Source organism: Palaemon carinicauda, chromosome 6, assembly GCF_036898095.1.
Source record: "Palaemon carinicauda isolate YSFRI2023 chromosome 6, ASM3689809v2, whole genome shotgun sequence".
NCBI classification, from domain to species: domain Eukaryota; kingdom Metazoa; phylum Arthropoda; class Malacostraca; order Decapoda; family Palaemonidae; genus Palaemon; species Palaemon carinicauda.
This window is the reverse complement of record NC_090730.1, coordinates 42,645,558-42,668,057: the sequence shown is the minus strand read 5'-3', so window position 1 is coordinate 42,668,057 and position 22,500 is coordinate 42,645,558. Positions and strand designations below refer to the sequence as shown.

Below are 22,500 nucleotides of genomic sequence, written 5' to 3'. Positions count from 1 at the left end.
ATATATATATATATATATATATATAGATAGATAGATAAATATACTGTATATAGGTAGTAGGTTGGCCAGGGCACCAGCCGCCCGTTGAGATACTACCACTAGAGAGGTATTGGATCCTTTGACTGGCCAGACAGTAATGCATTGGATCCCTCTCTCTGGTCACGGCTTATTTTTTCTTTGCCTCCACTTACACAGAATAGTTTGGCCTATTCTTTACATATTCTCGTCTTTCCTCATACACCTGACAACAATGAGATACTTAACACTTCTTCACCTAAGGGGTTAATTACTCTACTACAATTTGTTCAGTGTACTTTCCTCTTGGTAAGGGTAGAAGAGACTCTTTAGCTGTGGTAAGCATCTCTTCTAGGAGAAGGACACTCCAATATTAAACCACTGTTCTCTAGTCTTGGGTAGTGCCATAGCCTCTGTACCATGGTCTTCCACTGTCTTGGGTTGGAGTTCTCTTGCTTGAGGGTACACTCAGGCACACTATTCTATCTTATTTTTTTTTCTTCCTCTTGTTTTTTTGAAATGGTGTGTTGGGCAGGCTTAATAGAAGGGCCATGGATGCCTGGTGGTTTATCAAGAGGTTGTCTTTTCCTTTTTCTGATTCTTTTTCTTCTCAAAACCATCCTTACTGTCCTCCCTTCAGTTGAAGTGGCTATCCTGGAGGGTATTTAGCCTTGCATGGTGTATCGGCTCCTCCATGTTGACCAGTTTTACCGACTTTTTACTATAGTCTATGGGTATCATCAATCACTTTGTTTATAATTCTGTACGTATTGTTTTTGTTATAATTCTTGTTAATCTAGTTTTTGAGTATGATGTCTCTTTTTTATTTCTATTAATTCTTATGCTGTCTGGAGACATTGAGCGAAATCCGGGACCAGTACGTCCTAGATTTCGTCAATGTCGTCTTCTGTATTGCAATATTCGTGGTCTTCATGCAAATATCCAAGACCTTACAGTTGCGTCCAGACAGTATGATATTCTTTTGTGCTCAGAAACTTTGGTTTCTAATATGAGGCACTCATCTGAGCTCCTTATAACTGGTTTTAAGAAGCCAATAATGTTGAAACGTGATGCCATCCCTAGGGCCAGGGGAATGGCGGTGTATATTAGGACCGAGTACCCTGCTTCTCATAAGTCCTGCTATCAATGTGGATGTCATGAGATTCAGGTAATAAAAGTTTGTGGCAGGCATAACAACTTTTATTTATGTTCGATCTACCGGAATCCAGACATGGATGATTCTATCTTCGATTGTCTTCTTACCATTATGGCTAAGATACAAGAAGATGATAGAAAGGCTTCTTTTGTCTTTGTTGGTGATTTTAATGCTCACCATAGGGGTTGGTTAAGTTCTATCTCTCCTACCGATCGCCATGGCTTAAGAGCTTTAGACTTTGCCTCTGAATCAGGCTGTGAGCAAATCATAAATGAAGCTACTCACAGGTCTGGTAATTGCTTGGACCTTGTATACACTGACTCCCCTGGCTTTATAACTGGTAAGGTTGGTTCTCCAGTCGGGACATCTGATCATGCCTTGATTTCATTATTAGTGAAGACTGAGCAGCCTGTCCCTGATATATCATATTCTTGTAAAATTTATATGAAATCCCAAGCAGACTGGAATGGGATTTTACATGATCTTTTGTTCTTGAATTGGTCACAATTATATAATAGTGTAGATCCTGTTGTCCCTTTGAATGAGAATCTAGTCAACATAATTGATAGGTGTATCCCTTCTCGTGTGCTAAGGTACCGAGTGAAGGACAAACCGTGGTTCAATGATGATTGTAGACGTGCTTTTTTGGAGAAGCAGGAGGCCTATCAACTTTGGAAGGGTAACAGATCAGATTTGACCTGGAACAACTATACTCAGCTTCGAGCTTTTGCTCAGAGAGTTTATGCCTCAACTGAAAAGGAGTACAATTTAACCATAAAAGAAACACTTTCTGGTACAACTCAGGAACATAAATGGTGGTCTACCCTTAAATCTGCACTCTTTGGTGTAGATGCAACAGTTCCTCCTTTACTTAAACCAGATGGCTTAGTCACTCACTGTCCAAAGGAAAAGGCATCCCTTTTGGCTGATGTTTTTGACAGTAAACAGAGTAATGAAAAACTTGAACTTCCTCATTCCTGTTTTCCTGAGGCTAAACTAACTAGTTTAGCTTTTCGATCTCGTGAGATTAAAGCTCTGTTGATGGACCTTGATGCTTATGGAGGTGTAGACCCAAATGGTATTTTTCCTTTGTTTTTTATAAAGACAGCAGATTTCTTAGCTCCAAAGTTATCTGTTATTTTGCGCAAGTTAGCAAGAAGAGGAGCTTTTAGCACTAGTTGGAGAATTGGTAATGTTACTCCTCTATGTAAATGTGTTTGTGGTAGCTCAAGTCCCACTGATTACCGCCCAATTTCCATAACTCCCATATTATCTAAAGTTTTTGAACGTCTTCTGGCAAAACGTCTTAATAGGTTTGCTGAAGGTAATCATCTACTCCCTAGTTTGCAATTTGGTTTTCGTAAAGGCCTTGGAGCATGTGATGCCCTTCTTACAATCTCCAATGCTGTACAGAAATCCCTTGATTGTGGTCGGGAAGTTCGTATGATTGGCCTTGATTTTAGTGCTGCCTTTGACCGTGTTAATCATGAGGCCCTTGTTTTCAAACTGAAACAGTTGGGAGTGGGTGGGTCGTTTCTTAGCATTATTATTGATTTTTTAAGTAATAGATCTCAAAGAGTTGTTGATGGGCACCATAGTAATTATAGGAATGTGATATCCGGTGTTCCACAGGGTAGTGTTCTTGGCCCATTACTTTTCATACTATATACACATGACATGTGGTTTGGCCTAGAAAACAAGCTTGTTGCATATGCAGATGATGCTACTCTCTTTGCATCAATTCCATCCCCTGAATGTAGATCTAGGGTTGGTGAATCCCTTAATAGAGATTTAGCTAGAATTAGTGCATGGTGCAAATTATGGGGTATGAAGTTGAATCCTAACAAAACTCAAAGTATGATTGTAAGTAGGTCAAGGATGGTGGTTCCTCAACATCCGGGTCTCAGTATTGATAATGTTTCTTTAAATATGTATGACTCTTTCAAAATTTTAGGTGTGATTCTCGACAGTAAATTTACTTTTGAAAAACATATAAGGTCTGTTTCTTCTTCAATTTCACAAAAAATAGGCTTATTGAGAAAGTCTTTGAAGATTTTCGGTGATCAATCTATTCTGAAGAAGTGTTTTAATTCTTTCATTCTACCTTGTTTTGAGTATTGTTCTCCTGTCTGGTCTTCAGCTGCTGATTCTCATATTAATTTGTTGGACAGAAACTTACGGTCTATTAAATTTCTTATTCCTGATCTAGATATTAATCTCTGGCACCGTCGTTAAATTAGTTCATTATGTACGTTGCATAAGATTTTTCACAACTCAGACCATCCTTTACATTCAGATCTCCCTGGACAATTCTATCCTGTTCGTAATACTAGGCAGGCAGTTCATTTTAATAGCCAGGCCTTCTCCATCACGAGGCTCAATACTACGCAGTACTCTAGAAGTTTTATTCCAGCTGTGACCAAGTTGTGGAATGATCTTCCTAATCGGGTGGTTGAATCAGTAGAACTTCAAAAGTTCAAAGTTGGAGCAAATGCCTTTTTGTTGACCAGACGGACATAGTCTTTTTATAGTTTATTTATGACATATTTGTTTTTGATGTTGTTGATAGTTTATTATATGACATGTCTGTTTTGACGTTGTTTCTTATTTTAGAATGATTTATTGTTAATTTGTTCTCTTCATTTATTTATTTCCTTATTTCCTTTCCTCACTGGGCTATTTTTCCCTGTTGGAGCCCCTGGCCTTATAGCATCTTGCTTTTCCAACTAGGGTTGTAGCTTGGATAGTAATAATAATAATAATAATAATAATAATAATAATAATATATCATCTCCTCATACGCCACAGTCCTCAACCATATAAGCCAGGGTCTTCCAACTCTTCTAGTACCTTGTGGAGCCCAGCTAAACTTTTGGTGAACTAATTTCTCTTGGGGAGTGCGAAGTGCATGCCAAACAATCTCCTTCTCTCTTTGCCTACACATACACCGAATAGTCTGGACTATTCTATACAGATTCTCCTCTGTCCTCATACACCTGACAACACTGAGATTACTAAACAATTCTTTTTCGCTCAAGGGGTTAACTACTGAACTTTATTTTTTTAGTGGTTATTTTCGTCTTGGTATAGGTAGAAAAGACTCTTTAGCTATGGTAAGCAGCTCATCTAGGAGGCCACACCAAAATCAAACCATTGTTCTCTAGTCTTGGGTAGTGCCATAGCCTCTGTACCATGGTCTTCCACTGTCTTGGGTTAGAGTTCTCTTGCTTGAGGGTACACTCAGGCACACTATTCTAACTGATTTCTCTTCCTCTTGTTTTGTTAAAGTTTTTTATATTTTATATAGGACATATTTATTTTAATGTTACTCTTCTTAAAATATTTAATTTTTCCTTGTTTCCTTTCCTCACTGGGCTATTTCCCCTGCTGGGGCCCCTCGGCTTATAGAATTCTGCTTTTCCAGCTAGGGTTGTACCTTAGCCAATAATAATAATAATAAAAATAATACTGCTTACCATGATTTCATCCACATATGGCCCTCGAGTAATCTCTCTTCTAGTGTAATTTATAATCCTGTCCTGCCATTTAACTCCCAATATTCTTCAGAGGGTTTTGTTCTCTAATCTACTAAATCTGTTGGACATTGTTTCATTGTCATATCATGACTCATGTCCATACAGTAACGACAATCTCACTAAACTGACATATAGCCTGATTTTTATAAGCAATTTCAAGCGATTTAATTTCCAGATTTTACTTAAGGTCCAGTCACACATGCATGTTTAGGCCAGCCGTATTATCACGTATCAAAAAGTGCACGTATAACGTCAGTACAACGCAGTTAGCTGGTTCGTGCAATGCAGTAATTGTGGAAACGTCCCAGCAACCTAGGACGTACCTTGCCGTATGAACGGTACCTCGTGGATACCTGGCGGTACGGCGAGGGCCACGTATATTGTGGGCAGCTCACAATATACGTGGGTCGTCACGTATCCGTGATTGTACTTGACTATACGTTGGGCGCACGGGAGGCCAACCTAGGGGCAACCGGAACATACGTGAACATACGTAATGTATAACGTCAGTGCTAAGGAAGCCCAACGCCATCTTCACGTATTGTGGCTGTTTCCCCGCCAAACACGCCAACCCACGCCACCACCAGGTAGCGTTAAGGCAGCGGCGCGGCAACGTGGCTTCAGTGTGACAGAGAGAGCCGTACCCTGTGGATGTACCACCACTGTGTTGCGTGTTTATACCGTGGATGTACTACACCTCACCCTTCAGAGCCACCACTGTGTTGCGTGTTTATACCGTGGATGTACTACACCTCACCCTTCAGAGCCACCACTGTGTATAGTGCATTGTGTTGCGTGTTTATTATTCAACATGGTAAAGGGAAATAAAGGGTCCAAGGGCTTGAAGAGGCCCATTGTCACCTCTACCCCTGCCCATGACCTCCCCAGTGATTTTCAGGACAATCCCTCTTCGCCTGTCGGTGCCGAGGACGACGAAGGCCCCCCTCCTCCTTCAGGCAGAGCTTCATCACCCTCTGTTGAGCTGCTCCTTAATGATTCGGCCGTTGCTGTGTTTGAGAGGAAGGATAGGAGCCCGCAGGAGAATTCGTCCAACTCCCAGGGCGAGGGCCCTGCTCCTGCTCTTCAAAAGAAACAGAAAAGGAGGAAGAAGAACCCCTCAGTGATCCTGACTGATGCCCAGGAGAGGGCCCTGGCCTAGTGGCTCGAGGTGGAGGGCGAGTTTATTTACAACAGGGGCAAGACGGCCTACAAGGACAAGGCCAAAATCGCCAGGGCCTGGGAGGAACAAGGGGCCAAGTTGGAACCCCCAGTCTCAGGGACCGACCTCCGGACCTGGTTCAGCTCCCTCAGGAGCCGCTATGGGCGGCTCACAAACACCGTCAGCGGCCAAGCAACGGGCTCCAAGAGGCACACGGACCGAGAGAGAGGGATCCTTGAGCTGTTCCCCTTCCTCAAGGCGCACATAGTACTCCAACACAAAACGGCCACACTAGGTCTACCAACGGTGAGTCAATTTTTTAACTTAAAATGTGTTTGTTAATAATTTCATAATAAACTATATAAAAATGTACCAAGTCAACATAGTAATTTATACAATGTAGTAAAATTAAAAAAAATTTAACCTACAATATGTTTGTTAATTTAAACTATATAACGTACCAAGTCAACATACTAATTTATACACTTTAGTGAAATAAGAAAAAATTAACCTAAAATATGTTTGTTAATCTAAACTATATATGCATATTTGACCGTGCATTTTAATTGATTGCCAATCCATTCCAGGACGACGACACTCCTGCCACCAGAACCACCGCAGCCACAACAACCACAACAACCGCGACGACTACAGGGGTAGGGGTTTCTCATGGCGACCCGGACACACCCTCGCCGGCCAGCGAGGACGAGGAGGTAGTGGTGGTGCCTGCAATCAGGGTTCCAAGAAAACCTCGAACCAGAAAGCACCCCCCAATGAAGCCAGGAGCGGCAATTGACTCGGTGAGTTGTGTTTTAATTTTGTTTAAAAGGAAGGCAGGTATAGTAGTAATAAAGTTCTAAATTTTGTATGAAATAAAAATCCAAAAGAAATCTGTAAAAAGGTATTCACTACGTAAAGTTTCAACTAATTAAAAAAAACATGTTTTTATGGTTACTATTGACTAGTAATACAACTGCATCTAATTACATTCATTAAATCAACTAATTTTAGAATTTTAGAATCTATTCGATTGGGTAATTTTCTTCCTAGCTAATCGATGTGGCCAAACACTTCCTGTCGGAGTTCAAGGAGCTGAGTGGGGACAGGGATACAGAGGCGTCGAGGCACTTTTTGGAATCGTTGCTCCCCATGCTACTGAAGGTTGGGCCAAGCCTGATGCCCATCTTCAGGATGGAGATCACCGCCTGCCTCAGAAAATATGAGCAGGCGACCAAACAAGGTGCTGAAATGGCCTCACATGACCTAAAGTACCACATAATTAACTCTGAGTACTGCCCTGCCCCCTCTCCGCCCAAGGCCCAGCCCCAACAGCAACAGCAACAACTACTAATGTTGGAGCCACAACAGCTGCAGCAGTTGCAACAGCTGCAACAACAGCTGCAACAGCCACAACAGCAACAGCCACAACTAGTGCCACAGCTCCCTGCCAAATTCCCTTCCATTCGGCAGCAGGGCCAACCAGCGGTGACATCGGTTACCCCCCAGCAGCTGCAATTGTTGCAGCAACCGTATCTCCTCAGGAGCCCTTCTACAAGCAGCATTTGGGTTCCTGCAAACAACACCACCGACCTCAACATGTCCCTGTAGATGGACATGCAGCTGCCGGGCCAAGCCTCCACAGCCTATACTCCAGCAAATGCTCCTCCACAACAAAGTACTACAACACTGCATACGCCGACCTCTTCAGCGGACTTTTAGCTTTTATTATAATATGAAAAGAATAAATAAATGTTTATTTTGAGTTTACTCCATTTTTCCTTCAGCTTATAAAATTTATGTAATAAAACAAAATGTACACAATAATTTGAAAGGAATAAATAAATGTTTATTTTGAGTTTACTCCATTTTTCCTTCAGCTTATAAAATTTATGTAATAAAACAAAATGTACACAACAATTTGAAAGGAATAAATAAATGTTTATTTTGAGTTTACTCCATTTTTCCTTCTATTAACAGTTATTAGGCAATAAGAAATAAATATAAAATATAAAGAAATAAATATAAAATAAATATATTATAAATATAAAATAAATATATTATAAATAATTAATATAAAATAATATAACATAATTATAAACAAACTAATATAAGAAAAAGAAACACATGTTTGGTTTTTTTGTTTTATTGGGTATTTACAGTACATAGTGTGGTACAATGTATTATTATATCATATTGTTTTGCCAGGCAACAGCTCCTAGGGGTGACGTCACATACTTCTTCAGATAGTTCCTCTGGGCAATTGCAATGGCAGCATTGGCATGGCCATGAATAGATGGTAATGGGGTGCCAACAGGTGGGTCGTTTCTCCAGTCTCCATCTACCATGTTGCGTGTGTTGGGATCTTCCGCATCGCTCAGGCTGCTGGCCGAAAGTACTCTATTGCGCAACATGTTGTGCAACACACACGCTCCCATCACTACAGCTTCAACATTATCGGGTCGGAGGCATATGGGTGTGTGGAAGACCCGGAACCTATTGGCCATGATCCCAAAGGCATTCTCAATTGTTCGACGTGCCCTGCTCAGCCTGTAGTTGTAGATCCTTTCATCAACCGTCAGCGACCGAAGTGGGTATGGTTTCATCATATAGTGTCGAAGGGCAAAGGCATCGTCTCCAACGAAGAAGTCGTCGCACTTCTTGCCATCAGTATCGCCTGGTAGAGGTCCTGCAGGGGGGATGTGGGCCTTAGAGTGCTCAACCAGCTCTTTCAGCTGTGTGTGGGCGAACACCTGCATCTGACTCGGACCCTATGGCACCCACGTCGACGTAGAGGAATCTTTATTGGCTGTCGCAGATGCCCACCAGGAGTATTGAGTAGAACTTCTTGTAGTTATAGTAGTAAGACCCTCCTCCAGGTGGATTCTTGATGCGGATGTGTTTCCCGTCAATGGCACCTATGCAGTTAGGAAACTTCCACTTGTCCCAAAAGCCCGCTGCAACCTGGAGCCATTCCGCCTGTGTCTGTGGTGTTCGGAGCTCTTCACTTCCATACTCGGCGACAATTGCACGGCAGGTTTCTGGCACAATGCCGCTGATGGTGTTGTGGGGAACTCTGAAGCTGTACTGCAGAGTCATGTAGCTGTCCCCTGTTGCTAGGAACCGTAGTGTGATGGCAACACGCAGGCCAGGTTCGAGGGGGTCTCTCCACCACGTTGTTTACTTCTTGATGTGCGGCGTAACGCGTTCAACAATCTCATCAAACAGGGCTTTGCTTGTCCTGGTGTAATTCTTGAACAGTTCAGGAGCTTCGTTGGCCAATTCCTCCACCAGGTTGTTGTAGTGACCCTGTTCCATCCGACGTTGCAAATAGGGCTCCACCCATACCCTCCGTCGTTTTCGGCGACGTTTCTGTGCTTCTTGTTGTTCTTCACAGTAGTCGACGACTGCTTTGGTCACCTTGAGTACCACATACAGTTTCAGGGCTTTTTTGAGTTTAGCATTGCCCCTATGCCGGCCCCTCAGCAAAGCTAATGAATCTCTCATGGTGTCGTCCATAGTGCTGCTCTGGTGAAGGTTGGATGGTGAATGACTGTCAGGTACCGCCCAGCACCCTTTTTATACCTGGGAGTATAGAGGAGGCATGCCTGGCACCAACCTCGCGCTGATATACCTCTGACGAAAGTCTGACGTAGCTCTGACGTTGCTCTGACGTAGCTCTTATGTAGCTCTGACGTAGCTCTGACGTAGCTCTGACGGCACTTGACGTACCACCTACGTCACCATACCTAGTAAAGACGTTATGCTTGCGTGACCCTTCACGTACTACCTGGAAGTATATCCATACAGTAGGTCCACATAACGTATGCACAACGTAAGTACAACGCACAACGGCTGCCACTCACGCACTACGTCACACTAACGCAGTACTAACGTCATACTGACGTGCGTAGATGCAACGTAGGTGCAACGTTGTGCGGCACAATTCAATACCTGTGTGGGCGTGGTTAAAACGCACGTTTGGCCGCGTATGGGCATACGGGAGGACATACCGGGTGAGAACATGCATGTGTGACTGGACCTTTATAGCCTAGTCATTGTTTGATTTGCTTTGTTCAATCTTTCATTAAACTCTATTTCTAAAGACCCTGTATTGGAGAGCATAGTTCCTAAATACTTGAATGATTCTACCTGATTAACCCTTTCTCCTTCCGATGATATTTCATCTTCCATTGCATATTCCGCTCTCCTCATCTCTGTCTTTCATCTGTTTATATTGAGGCTAACCTTGTGTGATAATTTATGCATTCTGGTAAGCAAGCTTTGCAAATCATGTCGTGTTCTGCTAAAATTATCAGCATCATCAGCATACTCTAGGTCAGCTAATTTCCTATTATCAATCTAGTCCAATCCTTCTCCACCATCTTCAACTGTTCTACCCATTATAAAATCCATGAGAAGGATAAAAACATAGGGACAAAACACTCCCTTGGAGTACGTGTTCACTGGAAATTCATTTGATTAGACTCCACTAACATTAACTTTTTTATTTGCTATGCTCATGAACAAACTTAATCAAATACACGTATTTAAGAGGAATTTCATTATATCGCAGGTCACTGAACAAAATTGGCAGGTACCCCATATCAAAGGATTTTTCATAACCTACAAATGTCATAAAAAGTGGAATTCTATATTCGACGCATCTCTCTCTCTCTCTCTCTCTCTCTCTCTCTCTCTCTCTCTCTCTTTATATATATATATATATATATATATATATATATATATATATATATATATATATATATATATATATATATATATATATATATATATATATATATATATATATATATATGCAAAATATGATTTATTAAAAACAGCACATTCAATCACAGATTGAGAAAGAAATTAAATTCCCCAGAGCATATTAACGGATGCATTTATGAAATTCCATGCAATCAGTGTAATAAACAATACATTGGTCAAAGTGGCGAAGCGCTAGAAACTCTATTAAAACAGCATAAATATAATGTAAGAACGGGACACATTGCCAGCAGTCTTTATCAGCATATAAATGATTGCAACTATACTATTAATTGGAAAGCTGCTAAAGAACTCATATGTTGCAAAGATTTTGTTAAAAGAAATGTTATTGAAACATTTCTTATTAAGATAACATTCGAAGATCTGTTTAACACCAGTTCAGGTATGTACAAACTGGAGGAAGTATTAGTAATCAATATTTTTAAATAACTAGCTTTAAAGTAATTTGTAATTTGCTCATTTTTGTTCTGTTTTACGTCATCACAGAGGTTTCTTTGTATTCATATTTTATTTTTAAATCAGAAGACCGTCAAGAGGTGTAATAAAAACACTAAAGCGCTTGTCAACTCTTCGTTTCCTATTTCCTCACGGCCTGCTGTTATCTTAAGACATCACTAGTTCCAGCGATTTGTTGTTAACATGGATGCTGGACGCGTTTTCAATCATTTTACTTCATTTGGAGAACTATTTTTATCCTGTTTACTACGAGCACACCGTGTGAATCTATAACATCGCCTTTTATGAGCCTATATGGAGGAGCACGTGATTCTGAGGTCATTGACGAATAGGATGTTGAACCGATTGTCCTTCGTCCTCTTCTAGGATTACCACCGCCTTATACTCCAGAAACACATAGAACTAGCAAAGGTCGAGGAGACAGCTGCTTTTCAAGGATTAGGACGGCGAAAACGAATTTTGTTCAATGCAATACCAGAAAACTTTGTGGATGTTGTTTTTTATTTTTGTCATAATAAATTAAGAGTACAAATAAAAAAGACGGAAAGAAAGCATAGACAAAATATAAACAGATTAATACAGAATAGCAAATGGACAAATAATGCCAATAATGCCTTCATTTGTAACATTTCTGACAAACTTTTAGATAACAACACCTTAACAGCTTTAGGTTATGGTATAAATTTCTCTGTTAAAGAAGATATAGACTGGCTAGAAATTGGAAATGGATTTCGTAAACTTGGGAAATATAATTACTTCCCAATGGATCAAATCAACTTATGTAAAAACATTATGTATGGTATTTCTAGTTGTGCTGAACCCTCTAATATCCCAAAGAGGTTCCTAATATGATATGAAAAACTTAAGAGTGACAGGGATCTACATATAACCAAAGCTGATGAATCGAATTCCTTAGTTATAATGAACAGATTTTATTATAATAATAAGATGTATGAATTGCTAAATGATTAGCTGCCCTATGTAAAATTACGTAATAGTCCATTAGATAAAGACAATGCTTCATTTAACAAAACTATCAAGAGTATACTTTGTAATCATAAGCAGTTGATACCCAAATTCATCACAACGTGTCCCTCGCTACCATATTTTTATGGTGTAATCAAAATTCACAAAGAAATATTTCCTGCTAGACCCATCATAAGTTCCGTGGAATCTTGCTCTTACAAACTATCTAAATGGCTGGTAAATGAGCTGTCACCTATTCTTGGAGTATATCTGGATGCTCTGTGAAAAATAGTAATTTTATTTGTAGGTCAAGGAGGTTCGATTTTAATTATAATTCTAAGTTAATAAGCTTTGATGTTAAATCCTCTTTTACAAAAGTACCTGTGGATGAATTGTTGGAGTTTTTTAAAGACGAACTCGTCAAATATACGTTTACTGTGGATACTGACTCTATTCATAAACTTTTAAAATTGTGTATAAAAGGCTGTGGGTTTACATTTAATGGTGAATTCTTTGAACAAAAATTTGGTATGGCAATGAGCAATTCTCTATCTCCTTTGTTAAGCAATATTTACATGGAATTTTTGGAGACCAAGTACCTACCTAGGATTCTACCTGCAGGTATTTTTTGGGGTAAGAAATGTTGCTGATATATTTTGTGCTTGGCCCATTGATAAGGATGAAAAAAGCTTTTCTAAAAGCTTTAAATACTCTGGTACCATCTATCGAGTTTTCATTGGAGATAGAAGTCGATAACAAGCTTCCCTTTTTAGATGTTTTAGTATTCAGACAAGAAAGGTATTTTAAATATACTGTATATAGAAAACTTACGATTGTTAACTCGTATATACATTTTCATTCTAATCATCCACCATCAACCAAAATTATGGTTTTTTCATCCACTATTTTTCAGCACAAGGATATCCACAGATATACATGGACTCCACTATGTGGCAATTACAAAAAGAAGATAAAAATTAGTTACATAGCCAGTAATGAAGAGAGAAAGAGGACTGAGAAATTTAAGAAGTTATAAAGGTACCACACTGAAATTAAAAATGAAAGCACACAATATAAATTTGTAGATAGAATTTCTAGGTTTGATAAAACTAAGCTTCTAGAAGGTGAGCACAGAGAAACATTTGCAACTGAATGTAGGAATTAATTTGTTGTCTTAGAGACTCTAAGAGACTAAAGGCATACAATTAATGAGAAATGGTGTGATATTAAGAACATATATCAGTCAGTTGGTAGTGAAGTTTTGGGACATGCAGGTAGAAAGAGAATGCCATTAATATCAAAGGATATTTTGGATACTATAAAAAAGAGGCAAATGACTAAGGAATGACTAGAAATAATTTTTATACATGAAAGCAGATGAGGGTGACAAATCTATGAATTCAGGGAGTGGCTATGTTGTAAGAATCGCTCATAGAATTATTAATGAAATCTCTATGGGGTAAAAAAGAAGCATATACCCACAAAAAAGATAGATGGTTCTGTTACAACAGCAGAAGACGAAGAAAGTCAACGTTGAATGGGATATTTTAGTGAGGTCATGAATAGGAGATATAACGGGAATAATTTGTTTGATATGGTGACCGGACAGTTTGATACTGGACATTTCGATACCGGACATTTTGATACCGGACATTTCGCTACTAGACATTTTGTGACTGGGATTTTTCGTTACCGGTCATTTCGATACCACTAAATATATGTGTGTACGCGAATATATTGGAGTTTATTTTAAGTGACATACTGTTCTTACAAGTGGTTGTTTAAATGATTGCCATACTGTTTTGGTAATTGGTTGTTTAAATAATTGCCATAAAGTTCTTGTATTTGGTTGTTTAAAAAATTGCCACACTGTCTTGTAATTGGTTGTCTAAATTTTCTTTGATATACCTGAAGCTGAGGAAGACCTTGATGTGCCCATAAATGAATTCAATGTTTGAAGTTGAACCATTCATTAAAAAACTGAGGATATGGAAAGCCCCTGGCTACGATAGAATAATTGCTGATATAATATTGGCCGGTAATGAAGTGATCCCTAGGATATTAATAAAACTATTTCATAGAATGTGGCGTGAAGAGGCAAAACCCGATGTATGGGAGTGTTGATGAAAATGGCAAAATAGGAGACCTACCTGACTGTATTAATTACAGAGACAGGGCACTTCAGTTAGTTGTGATTAAAATATATAGAATGCTTATTCTAAAGAGACTACAGAGGAAGACTGATGAAAAGCTTAGAGAAGAACAACAAGGATATAGAAAAGGTAGAATTTGTCCTGACCAAATTTTCTTTCTATGATATGTTATACAGCAACATGTAGAATATAGAAATCCACTAATAATGGCATTTGTGTATTAAGAAAATGTCTTTGATAATGTGCACCACACCATTTTGCGGAGAGTCCTGCATTACTATAGAGTTCCTCTTAAATAAGTAAATTTTATTAAGTCTGTTCATGACCATCGCAAGTGTAAAATTAATGTTAGTGGAGTCCTATCATATAAATATCCAGTGAACAGTGGGGTATTCCATGGGAATGTGTTGTCACCTATGTTGTTTATCCTCAGGGATTTTGAAACGTGTAGAACAGTTGGGGATAGCTGACCTTCTGTATGCCGATGACACTGCCCTTTTTAACAGAACACAAAAGCATTTGCAATGCTTGCTTACCAGAATGCATGGAATATCACAGGACGTTGTGTTTAGGATAAATAGAGGAAAGACAGAGTTGATGAGAATAAAATATGTAATGAAAGGTGAAATAACATTGGGAGGCGAAATTATTAATGAGGTAGAATTCTTTAGATAATTAGGAAATATGATCTCTAATATATGGTCTATAGAATTGGAGTTTGATAAAAGATTAAAAAAATAAATCTGACAAGGGCTACGTTGAGTAAAGTTTGAAATCAAATCGTTTGAAAATACAAATATAAATCTAGATACATATCAGCTCCATGAGATCTGTGTTCCACTATGGATATGACTCATGGTATGACAATGAAAAAAAATCTCCAATTGACTTTGTAGATTTTAGATCAAAGCCCTCAGAAGAATACTGGGAGTTTAATGGCAGGAAAGCATTAGGAATGACATTATAAGAGAGATTTCCCGAGTGCCATATGTGGATGAGATCATGATGAGGTGTGGATGGAGATTGCTTGGCACGCTCTTCACACTTCTCAAGAGAGATTCGTTCGTCAAACTTTAGACTGGGCTCCACATGACACTAGAAGAGTTGAAAGACCCAGGCTTACATTGAGGAAAATTATGAAGCGTGAAGTAGGTGATGAATGGAGAAGTATTGATTTTAAAGCTCAAAATAGAGATGACCAAGGCCATTTGTGCCTATGGGCGCAGGAGGAGATGATGTTTAAGATGATATACATTATTTGTTTCAATCATAAATTCGGTCATAACGTAACATATCCTCGTTTATTCTCTTAACATTATTACGTTCTTAATTAAGTTATCCACCGTAAAATATCCAAGATGATGTTAACTTGAAAATACTACAGTAGCGACGCAAGCTTCCGTACCTGCACCCTCTCCCATTTCCTTCATCGTCCCCCTACAAACTACGAAATCAATTGGCACCAGCCTCATCAAATCCTCCTCGGATGCCTAACCGTTCACTGCTCTTCTGGACTTCTCTTAATGACCACAATCACTGCCTCTCTTCCTTGTAATTGTTTTCCTTCTGTTGCTCTTCTCCTTTCTGTTCTTATATTACTTCATCAAACACTTTTAGTTCATAATTTTTTCTTCTTTCTTCTGTGCGCTAACTCTCTGTTGTCGTTTTGTTTTTAAACAGATTTTCATTGCTATCTTGTTAGTTCCTTTTATATTCCCTTATATTTTCAACATCTGTTACGGTTCTTATTTTTCCTTGTAGCCTTCTTACGGAAAGAAATACAATGCCTCCTTTTAATTTTTTTTTTTTTGTTTCAGGTATCACACCAGTCTCTTGGCTAAGATTCTGTTTAGTTTTAATAGCGTTGTGAAGATTTGCTGTACATCCTAAATTTATTGAACAGACTGGAAAAATGCTAGATAAGGTAATATTTCTTTTACTTTTTACTTCCATTGGAATTGGTTATGATTTATTTAGAAATATAAAGAGTCATGATAGAAAAGGAGAATTATTTCAGCTACATTTTGGAAACTCTACTTAATCAAACCCAATCAATCTCAGTACTGGTCATGTTTCCATGAGCACGTCTTGAGAGAATTTCATCAGCTCCACTAGAAAGTACATGGGAAATAATCGCCAAATAAGAAAGACAAAAAAAGAAACTCTATCTAACTCTATTACGGGAAAAGGAGCTTCTGGCAACAGTTTCCTGATTCCTATACAATCTATTATCGCTTCCCTTGGTATAAGATCAAATTCCTTCATCTACCCCATCGTACAGTTTACTTCGTTTCCGTTATTGACTTCATCCCTGTTCGCAGATATTATATTCAGAAAATCAGAAAATTGTTTTTTTAAGCTGAGGAAATTCGATCTTACTCCTCTTTTCCGTGATTACTGAAAGTTATTCTATTACGTTAGGCATTGTTTGAATGGATAATTACTTTTCACAATTTTCACATAACAGAGAAGTAAAAAATAGAGGTTTGTATGCTCGACTATACAGAAACACAGACCCACACACACACACGCAAACAAAAACACAGACACACATTCACACAAACACCATAGATACCACACACACATACATACATAAATACACACACACACACACACACACATATATATATATATATATATATATATATATATATATATATATATATATATATATATATATATATATATATATATAAACGTTAAGTTTTTCTTATCTATAGCTGATTCAAGAGAAATCGAAACGGACACTCCCATATGAACCTGTTATATATATATATATATATATATATATATATATATATATATATATATATATATATATATATATATATATATATATATATATATATATATATATATATATATACATATATATATATATATATATATATATATATATATATATATATATATATATATATATATGTATGTATGTATATTTCAAATAAGCCATATATATTAATACATTAAAGTCAGGATTCTCTTAACGACCTCGGGATCAGAGCCGTAGGCGGAATCACCCATAGACTATAATATCAGACCGGCCGGGATTTGAACCCTGGTCCAGGATATCTGTATGCCAGTGACCATACCCTGGACCAGGGTTCAAATCCCGGCCGGTCTGATATTATAGTCTTTGGGTGATTCTGCTTGGGGCTCTGATCCCGAGGTCGTTAAGAGAATCCAGACTTTAATGTATTAATATATATGTCTTATTTGAAATATGAAAAAAAACACGTTTAAATTTTCAAAAATTTATCATATATATATATATATATATATATATATATATATATATATATATATATATATATATATATATATATATATATATATATATATATATATATATATATATATATACCATGGTAAACAAAGTTGTACTAGTCGAAGCAACCTTTATCTGGTTGGTTTATTCTGTGATATCAGACAAAAGCTTCCCACCATCACCAATCCGCACTGAAATCTATCCAAACCCGAATCTTGAATTGACATGTTTGAGGCTTTTGTCCTGCAGTGGACTAAATAGCTGTGTTTGATGTTCTTGCTGTAACAACGGTAAAATATTTGTCAAATATAAACTATGATGAAAGACTTATGTCAGGCGGTTCCACACAAAAACATTTGTTGCAAATTTTAACTTCGGAAGTTCCACCGATACAACTGCCTGATTAGAAAGCTCATATTAGAATCTGGTCGCAGCGGGAATAAAAGGTATAGAATACTATGTAGCATTAAGCCTATTGAGGGAGAGGACATGACTATTATGATTAATCAGATACCTACTTTTACGTACAGGTTGGTACACTCTGAGAATATCCCAATGCAAAAGATGGTCAGAATTGGGAAAAATCTTATTAAACATGCATAAAAAACTAATTGAATTACGGTGCCTGAGTGTTATACTAAGACGACATTTAGCAACTGCAGACCAGGGAGGAGAACGATACTCGAAACAGGGTAAAATGAAAGAATTAGAACACTTCTTGAGAATAGATTAATCACCAAAAATCTTAATTCAATACATATTCGCGTGTGTTCATATACATTTATTTATGATAATTTCATATATATATATATATATATATATATATATATATATATATATATATATATATATATATATATATATATATATATATATATATATATATATATATATATATATATATATATATATATATATATATATATATATATATATATATATATATATATATATATATATATATATATATATTTATATATATATATATATATATATATATATATATATATATATATATATATATATATATATATATATATATATATATATATATATATATATTTATAAATATATATATATATATATATATATATATATATATATATATATATATATATATATATATATATATATATATATATATATATATATATATATGTATACATTTATAAATATATATATATATATATATATATATATATATATATATATATATATATATATATATATATATATATGATGCATTGTTCGGCTTTTTCTTTTTATTACTTAAGCACCACTTTAATATTCTTTTAATTAAATAAATGTATCCCTTTCAATCCTTTCAGTGCAATAAAATTATTTATATCTAGACCCTCAGGAAAGTAGGTGATGGCAAAATGCCGTATAGTTCCTTAACTTTGCTTCTTGAACGTGATGTACATTAGCTTTACAGTAATCTTCTACGTGGAATAATTGGGTTTTAAATACAGACTGGGACAATATAAATTATTGAAGATTGGAGGCTGCAACCGTAGACTTCTGCTACCACTTCAGCGTTCTGGATGCGAAATCCTTGAATTCTATTTGGGCGATTTAGGGATCGCTTCTTCGTAGCTGTGTCCTCTCATTGACACGCTTCTTGGTAATTTCTCCTTCATCGAAGATAATCTTATACCTCCCGGTTGAAAGGTAATTTGTTGGCAGTTAGGGAACTCAGTCCCTTCGTTGTCCGTCTTTGTAAATATCTTGTTGTTAACTAGACGTTTAGTTAGTGCAGGCCAACTGTGCACCAGAGGTAAAGCCTCCCCCATGACGGGGGGGGGGGGGGGGGGGGGGAGGGAGAAGGGACAACCGATTATCGTGGTTACTTGTAGGAAAGAGCCGCTTCATCTATGCGTTTGTTGCTTAAGTATCCCAAAACAAGGGCGTTGTAATTGCGTCACGTCATGTGACTCTTCTTGTGTTCTATTGGTCCCTTCTTCTGACGTAATAGTAACGTCATACATATGTCACTTCCGGTTTCTCGGCAAGCGAACCGGCGCGCATTCCATTTGCGTTGTTTTGGCCAATTTATCGCTTATGTCAGTGCCTCTCAAGTACCACCTCGCTTCAACTTCTTTTTTCTCGTCTCTCTCTCTCTCTCTCTCTCTCTCTCTCTCTCTCTCTCTCTCTCTCTCTCTCTCTCTCTCTCTCTCTCTCTCTCTCTTTATTTCAATGTCTCTCTATCGTTTAACTAACGAATAAAACTCATAAAATACTGGATCAAATACACATATCACCTTATTCAGTATGAATTTTTTTACTTTACATGACACCACTCGGTCACGTACCTGAATTCCTGTGGAATTCACACCTTATTAACTCATTTCATGGTTTACCCAAAAATAATTCATCAATAATTCATCATCACCAAAAGAAATACATTTCAACACAATAAATCAAAATCCTCATCATCAAATGATATGCATTTCAACACAAAAAATAAAAATCATCATCATCAAATAATATGCATTTCAACACAATAAATCAAAATCATCATCATCAAAAGAGAATTATCATCAAATATTTTTAAAATAATGCAATTGCATACGTTAATCATCAATATATGTTTAGGAAAAACTTCCTGTTCCCTTCTAATAATTCAACACAATATTGAAACGTATTATTTTTCTTAATTCTTGATAATGAAATATTTAACCCTTAATTCCCTGGGTACGTAAGGCAAAATTAATGATGTCTTCTGTGTTCAACTGTGAAATCAATTAGGAAATGCCTTCATATGTAACTTCTATTTGATTCATATTTTCCATTACCTATGACCTCAAAATCTCGGTCTTATTAATGTAAACACATAAATCATTTCTTCAATGCAATGCAATAAATGGCAGAAAATAAATGTTCAAACATACATAACATCATTGTATAGGCTTCTTCATTGTCTCCAAATTTAGATCATCATTATGTCAATAGTTAGAGGAGCTGAGTGAGCCCGTCGACTTCACTCTAATTTCTAACATTCTTCGAAATGCTAATAGCCGTGAATGGCTTGTATTCTTTGACCATGGTACTTACAATATTTTACTCCTCAATAATTGAGCCAGACATTCTTTATTTATCGGGATAGACATGTCAGTTATATTCTACTTATGATGATCTAACTAGTCTAATACTTCTATCCTCATTGGGTAATATATCTCGGGAGATTTATAAGGAGACTTATTAATTCATTTTAACACTCACCGTGTTTTTATGGGGCGTTGGCTGATAGGTAATCTTTCATGATTTATACCGGTATTTAAAAAGTTTTAATAAGTTTTTGACAGTTTCTCTGGGCAGGTTCTGGCGCCGATGTTTCTATTCTTTTCTGCCTAACCTATCGCCTGCAATGGCTAATCTCTGCCTATTTCTCATCTATCCCTACTTCTATGCTCCTTATGGTAAATTTTGCCCCTTTCTGATTACTTAACTGTAATCTCTACTCCTTTATTTTAAAAGTCATTACCCGCCATTCAGATGAGTTATTTTATCCGGAGTAGTATTAATTAATTAGTGTGCTTGTATTTTCCTTCATCTGAACTTCATTATTGTCTCTTTTGACAGACTCTGGCATCCTATTTTTAGCTAACCTATCTTCTTTATCTCTGCTGGTTATTTTTATTTAGGCATCATTATGACTTCTCTAGCTAAATTCTAGCCTTTTATATTTCCAGTACTGATCAGACTTTATTTACTTAATAGCATCATAGCTCATTTATTATTCATATGCCTATATCGTCATCTTAAATCTTTGTGCCTAACAACAACCTATTTCTTTTAATTCTATAAGCCTATAGCTTCAATTGCCTATGGCATTTATTTCTTGGAATTCCCTTTTTATTTAGGCTATTCTATTTTATTCACTGTATCTCTGTCGACATTCTATTTTATTTATATTGCGCCTGTCATATATTGACAAGGAGTATATCTATTCTTGGCTACTCTTCCTATTTCTCAACTTTATTTCTCCTTGTCTTTTCAATCAATTTCCATTTCCCTTTCTTAGTCTGGAGTCTGTTTCTCCTGTCAAATTCGTCCCATACAAAGTGGCCAGTTTTGTAAAAGACTTGTCTTTGACAAGTAGAATCATACCCTGACTATCTCATTTTTTTTTTCTTTAATTTAAGCCTGCACTTCTCACAAATAAAATTCATACTTCATCATTGTATCGATTTTTAATGATATCTTAAGGCTCTATTGGGAAATGTAAAAAAAAAATGACATCTTTATTCATCATTTGGCACATTTTGGCATTTAATTCTCTACCTAACCTGACAGTTCATACCCATTGATTTTTACTTGTTGGTATTTCATTTCTGCAAATCATTTATTTTCACCCTTAAAATTTGGAAGCAGGTATTTCACAATATTCTATCACTGTATTGCATCCTAGTATATCAACTATATTTGCCAGAGTCTCTATAAGATAAAATAGTCACTTGCAACGTGGATGTACCTCCGCTACATATGCCTATCTTTCCTATATAAAATTTTTCGTCTTCCTGACTTCCTTTCTATCCAGGTAACTATTTTTAATTCTTTTTTTTTCACTATTTGGAGGATTTGTATTTCACTTTCTTTGTGCCGGAGGGCTTTCTGAGAAGTGTTTTTGTTTAATTTCATGATGGGGTTCTTTATCTCTGTGCCTGCCTGTCTTCCTGTATGTTTTCCCTTTTTCGTTATTTTACCTGATTTCTATCCCCTTTTTATGTAATCTTTCCCTAGACTTAAATGTGTCATCTTTATTTCTTCAAACTGTCTTTGACCTAAATTTCTGCCCATTATTCTGTTTAACTCTATGGTAATTGTTGCCTCGTTCCAGTCTACTGTTCTAACTTCCCTGCATCTATTTAAATTACTCAAAATTTCTCTGGTAGGATTTTGTGGCTATTAGTCCCTTAGGATTTTTCTTCCTGATTTCCTATCATTTTCCTATTTTCCCCTTTTTTTTTTAAACTCATATCTAGGATGCTATTTATCACATATTT

The 22,500-nt window shown here is 36.8% G+C and overlaps 1 protein-coding gene and 2 pseudogenes across 1 annotated transcript; 1 reads left to right on the top strand and 2 right to left on the bottom strand.

The window, feature by feature from the left end:
- The window catches only part of LOC137642968 (uncharacterized), a 344,789-nt pseudogene that overhangs the window by 91,645 nt on the left and 230,644 nt on the right, over positions 1–22,500 (bottom strand).
- LOC137642549 (mediator of RNA polymerase II transcription subunit 15-like) lies at positions 6,640–7,474 on the top strand. The gene is made up of 2 exons (XM_068375205.1): positions 6,640–6,666; positions 6,917–7,474. Exons 1-2 carry the CDS (start codon positions 6,640–6,642, stop codon positions 7,472–7,474), a joined length of 585 nt encoding a protein of 194 aa, XP_068231306.1.
- Positions 8,050–8,962, bottom strand: LOC137642319 (uncharacterized; annotated as a pseudogene).

Coding starts and splice junctions, on each gene's coding strand:
- LOC137642549 (XM_068375205.1), top strand. CDS start 6,640: ATGAAGCCAGGAGCGGCAATTGACTCG. Junction 6,667..6,916: donor CAGGAGCGGCAATTGACTCG/GTGAGTTGTGTT, acceptor TTTTCTTCCTAG/CTAATCGATGTGGCCAAACA.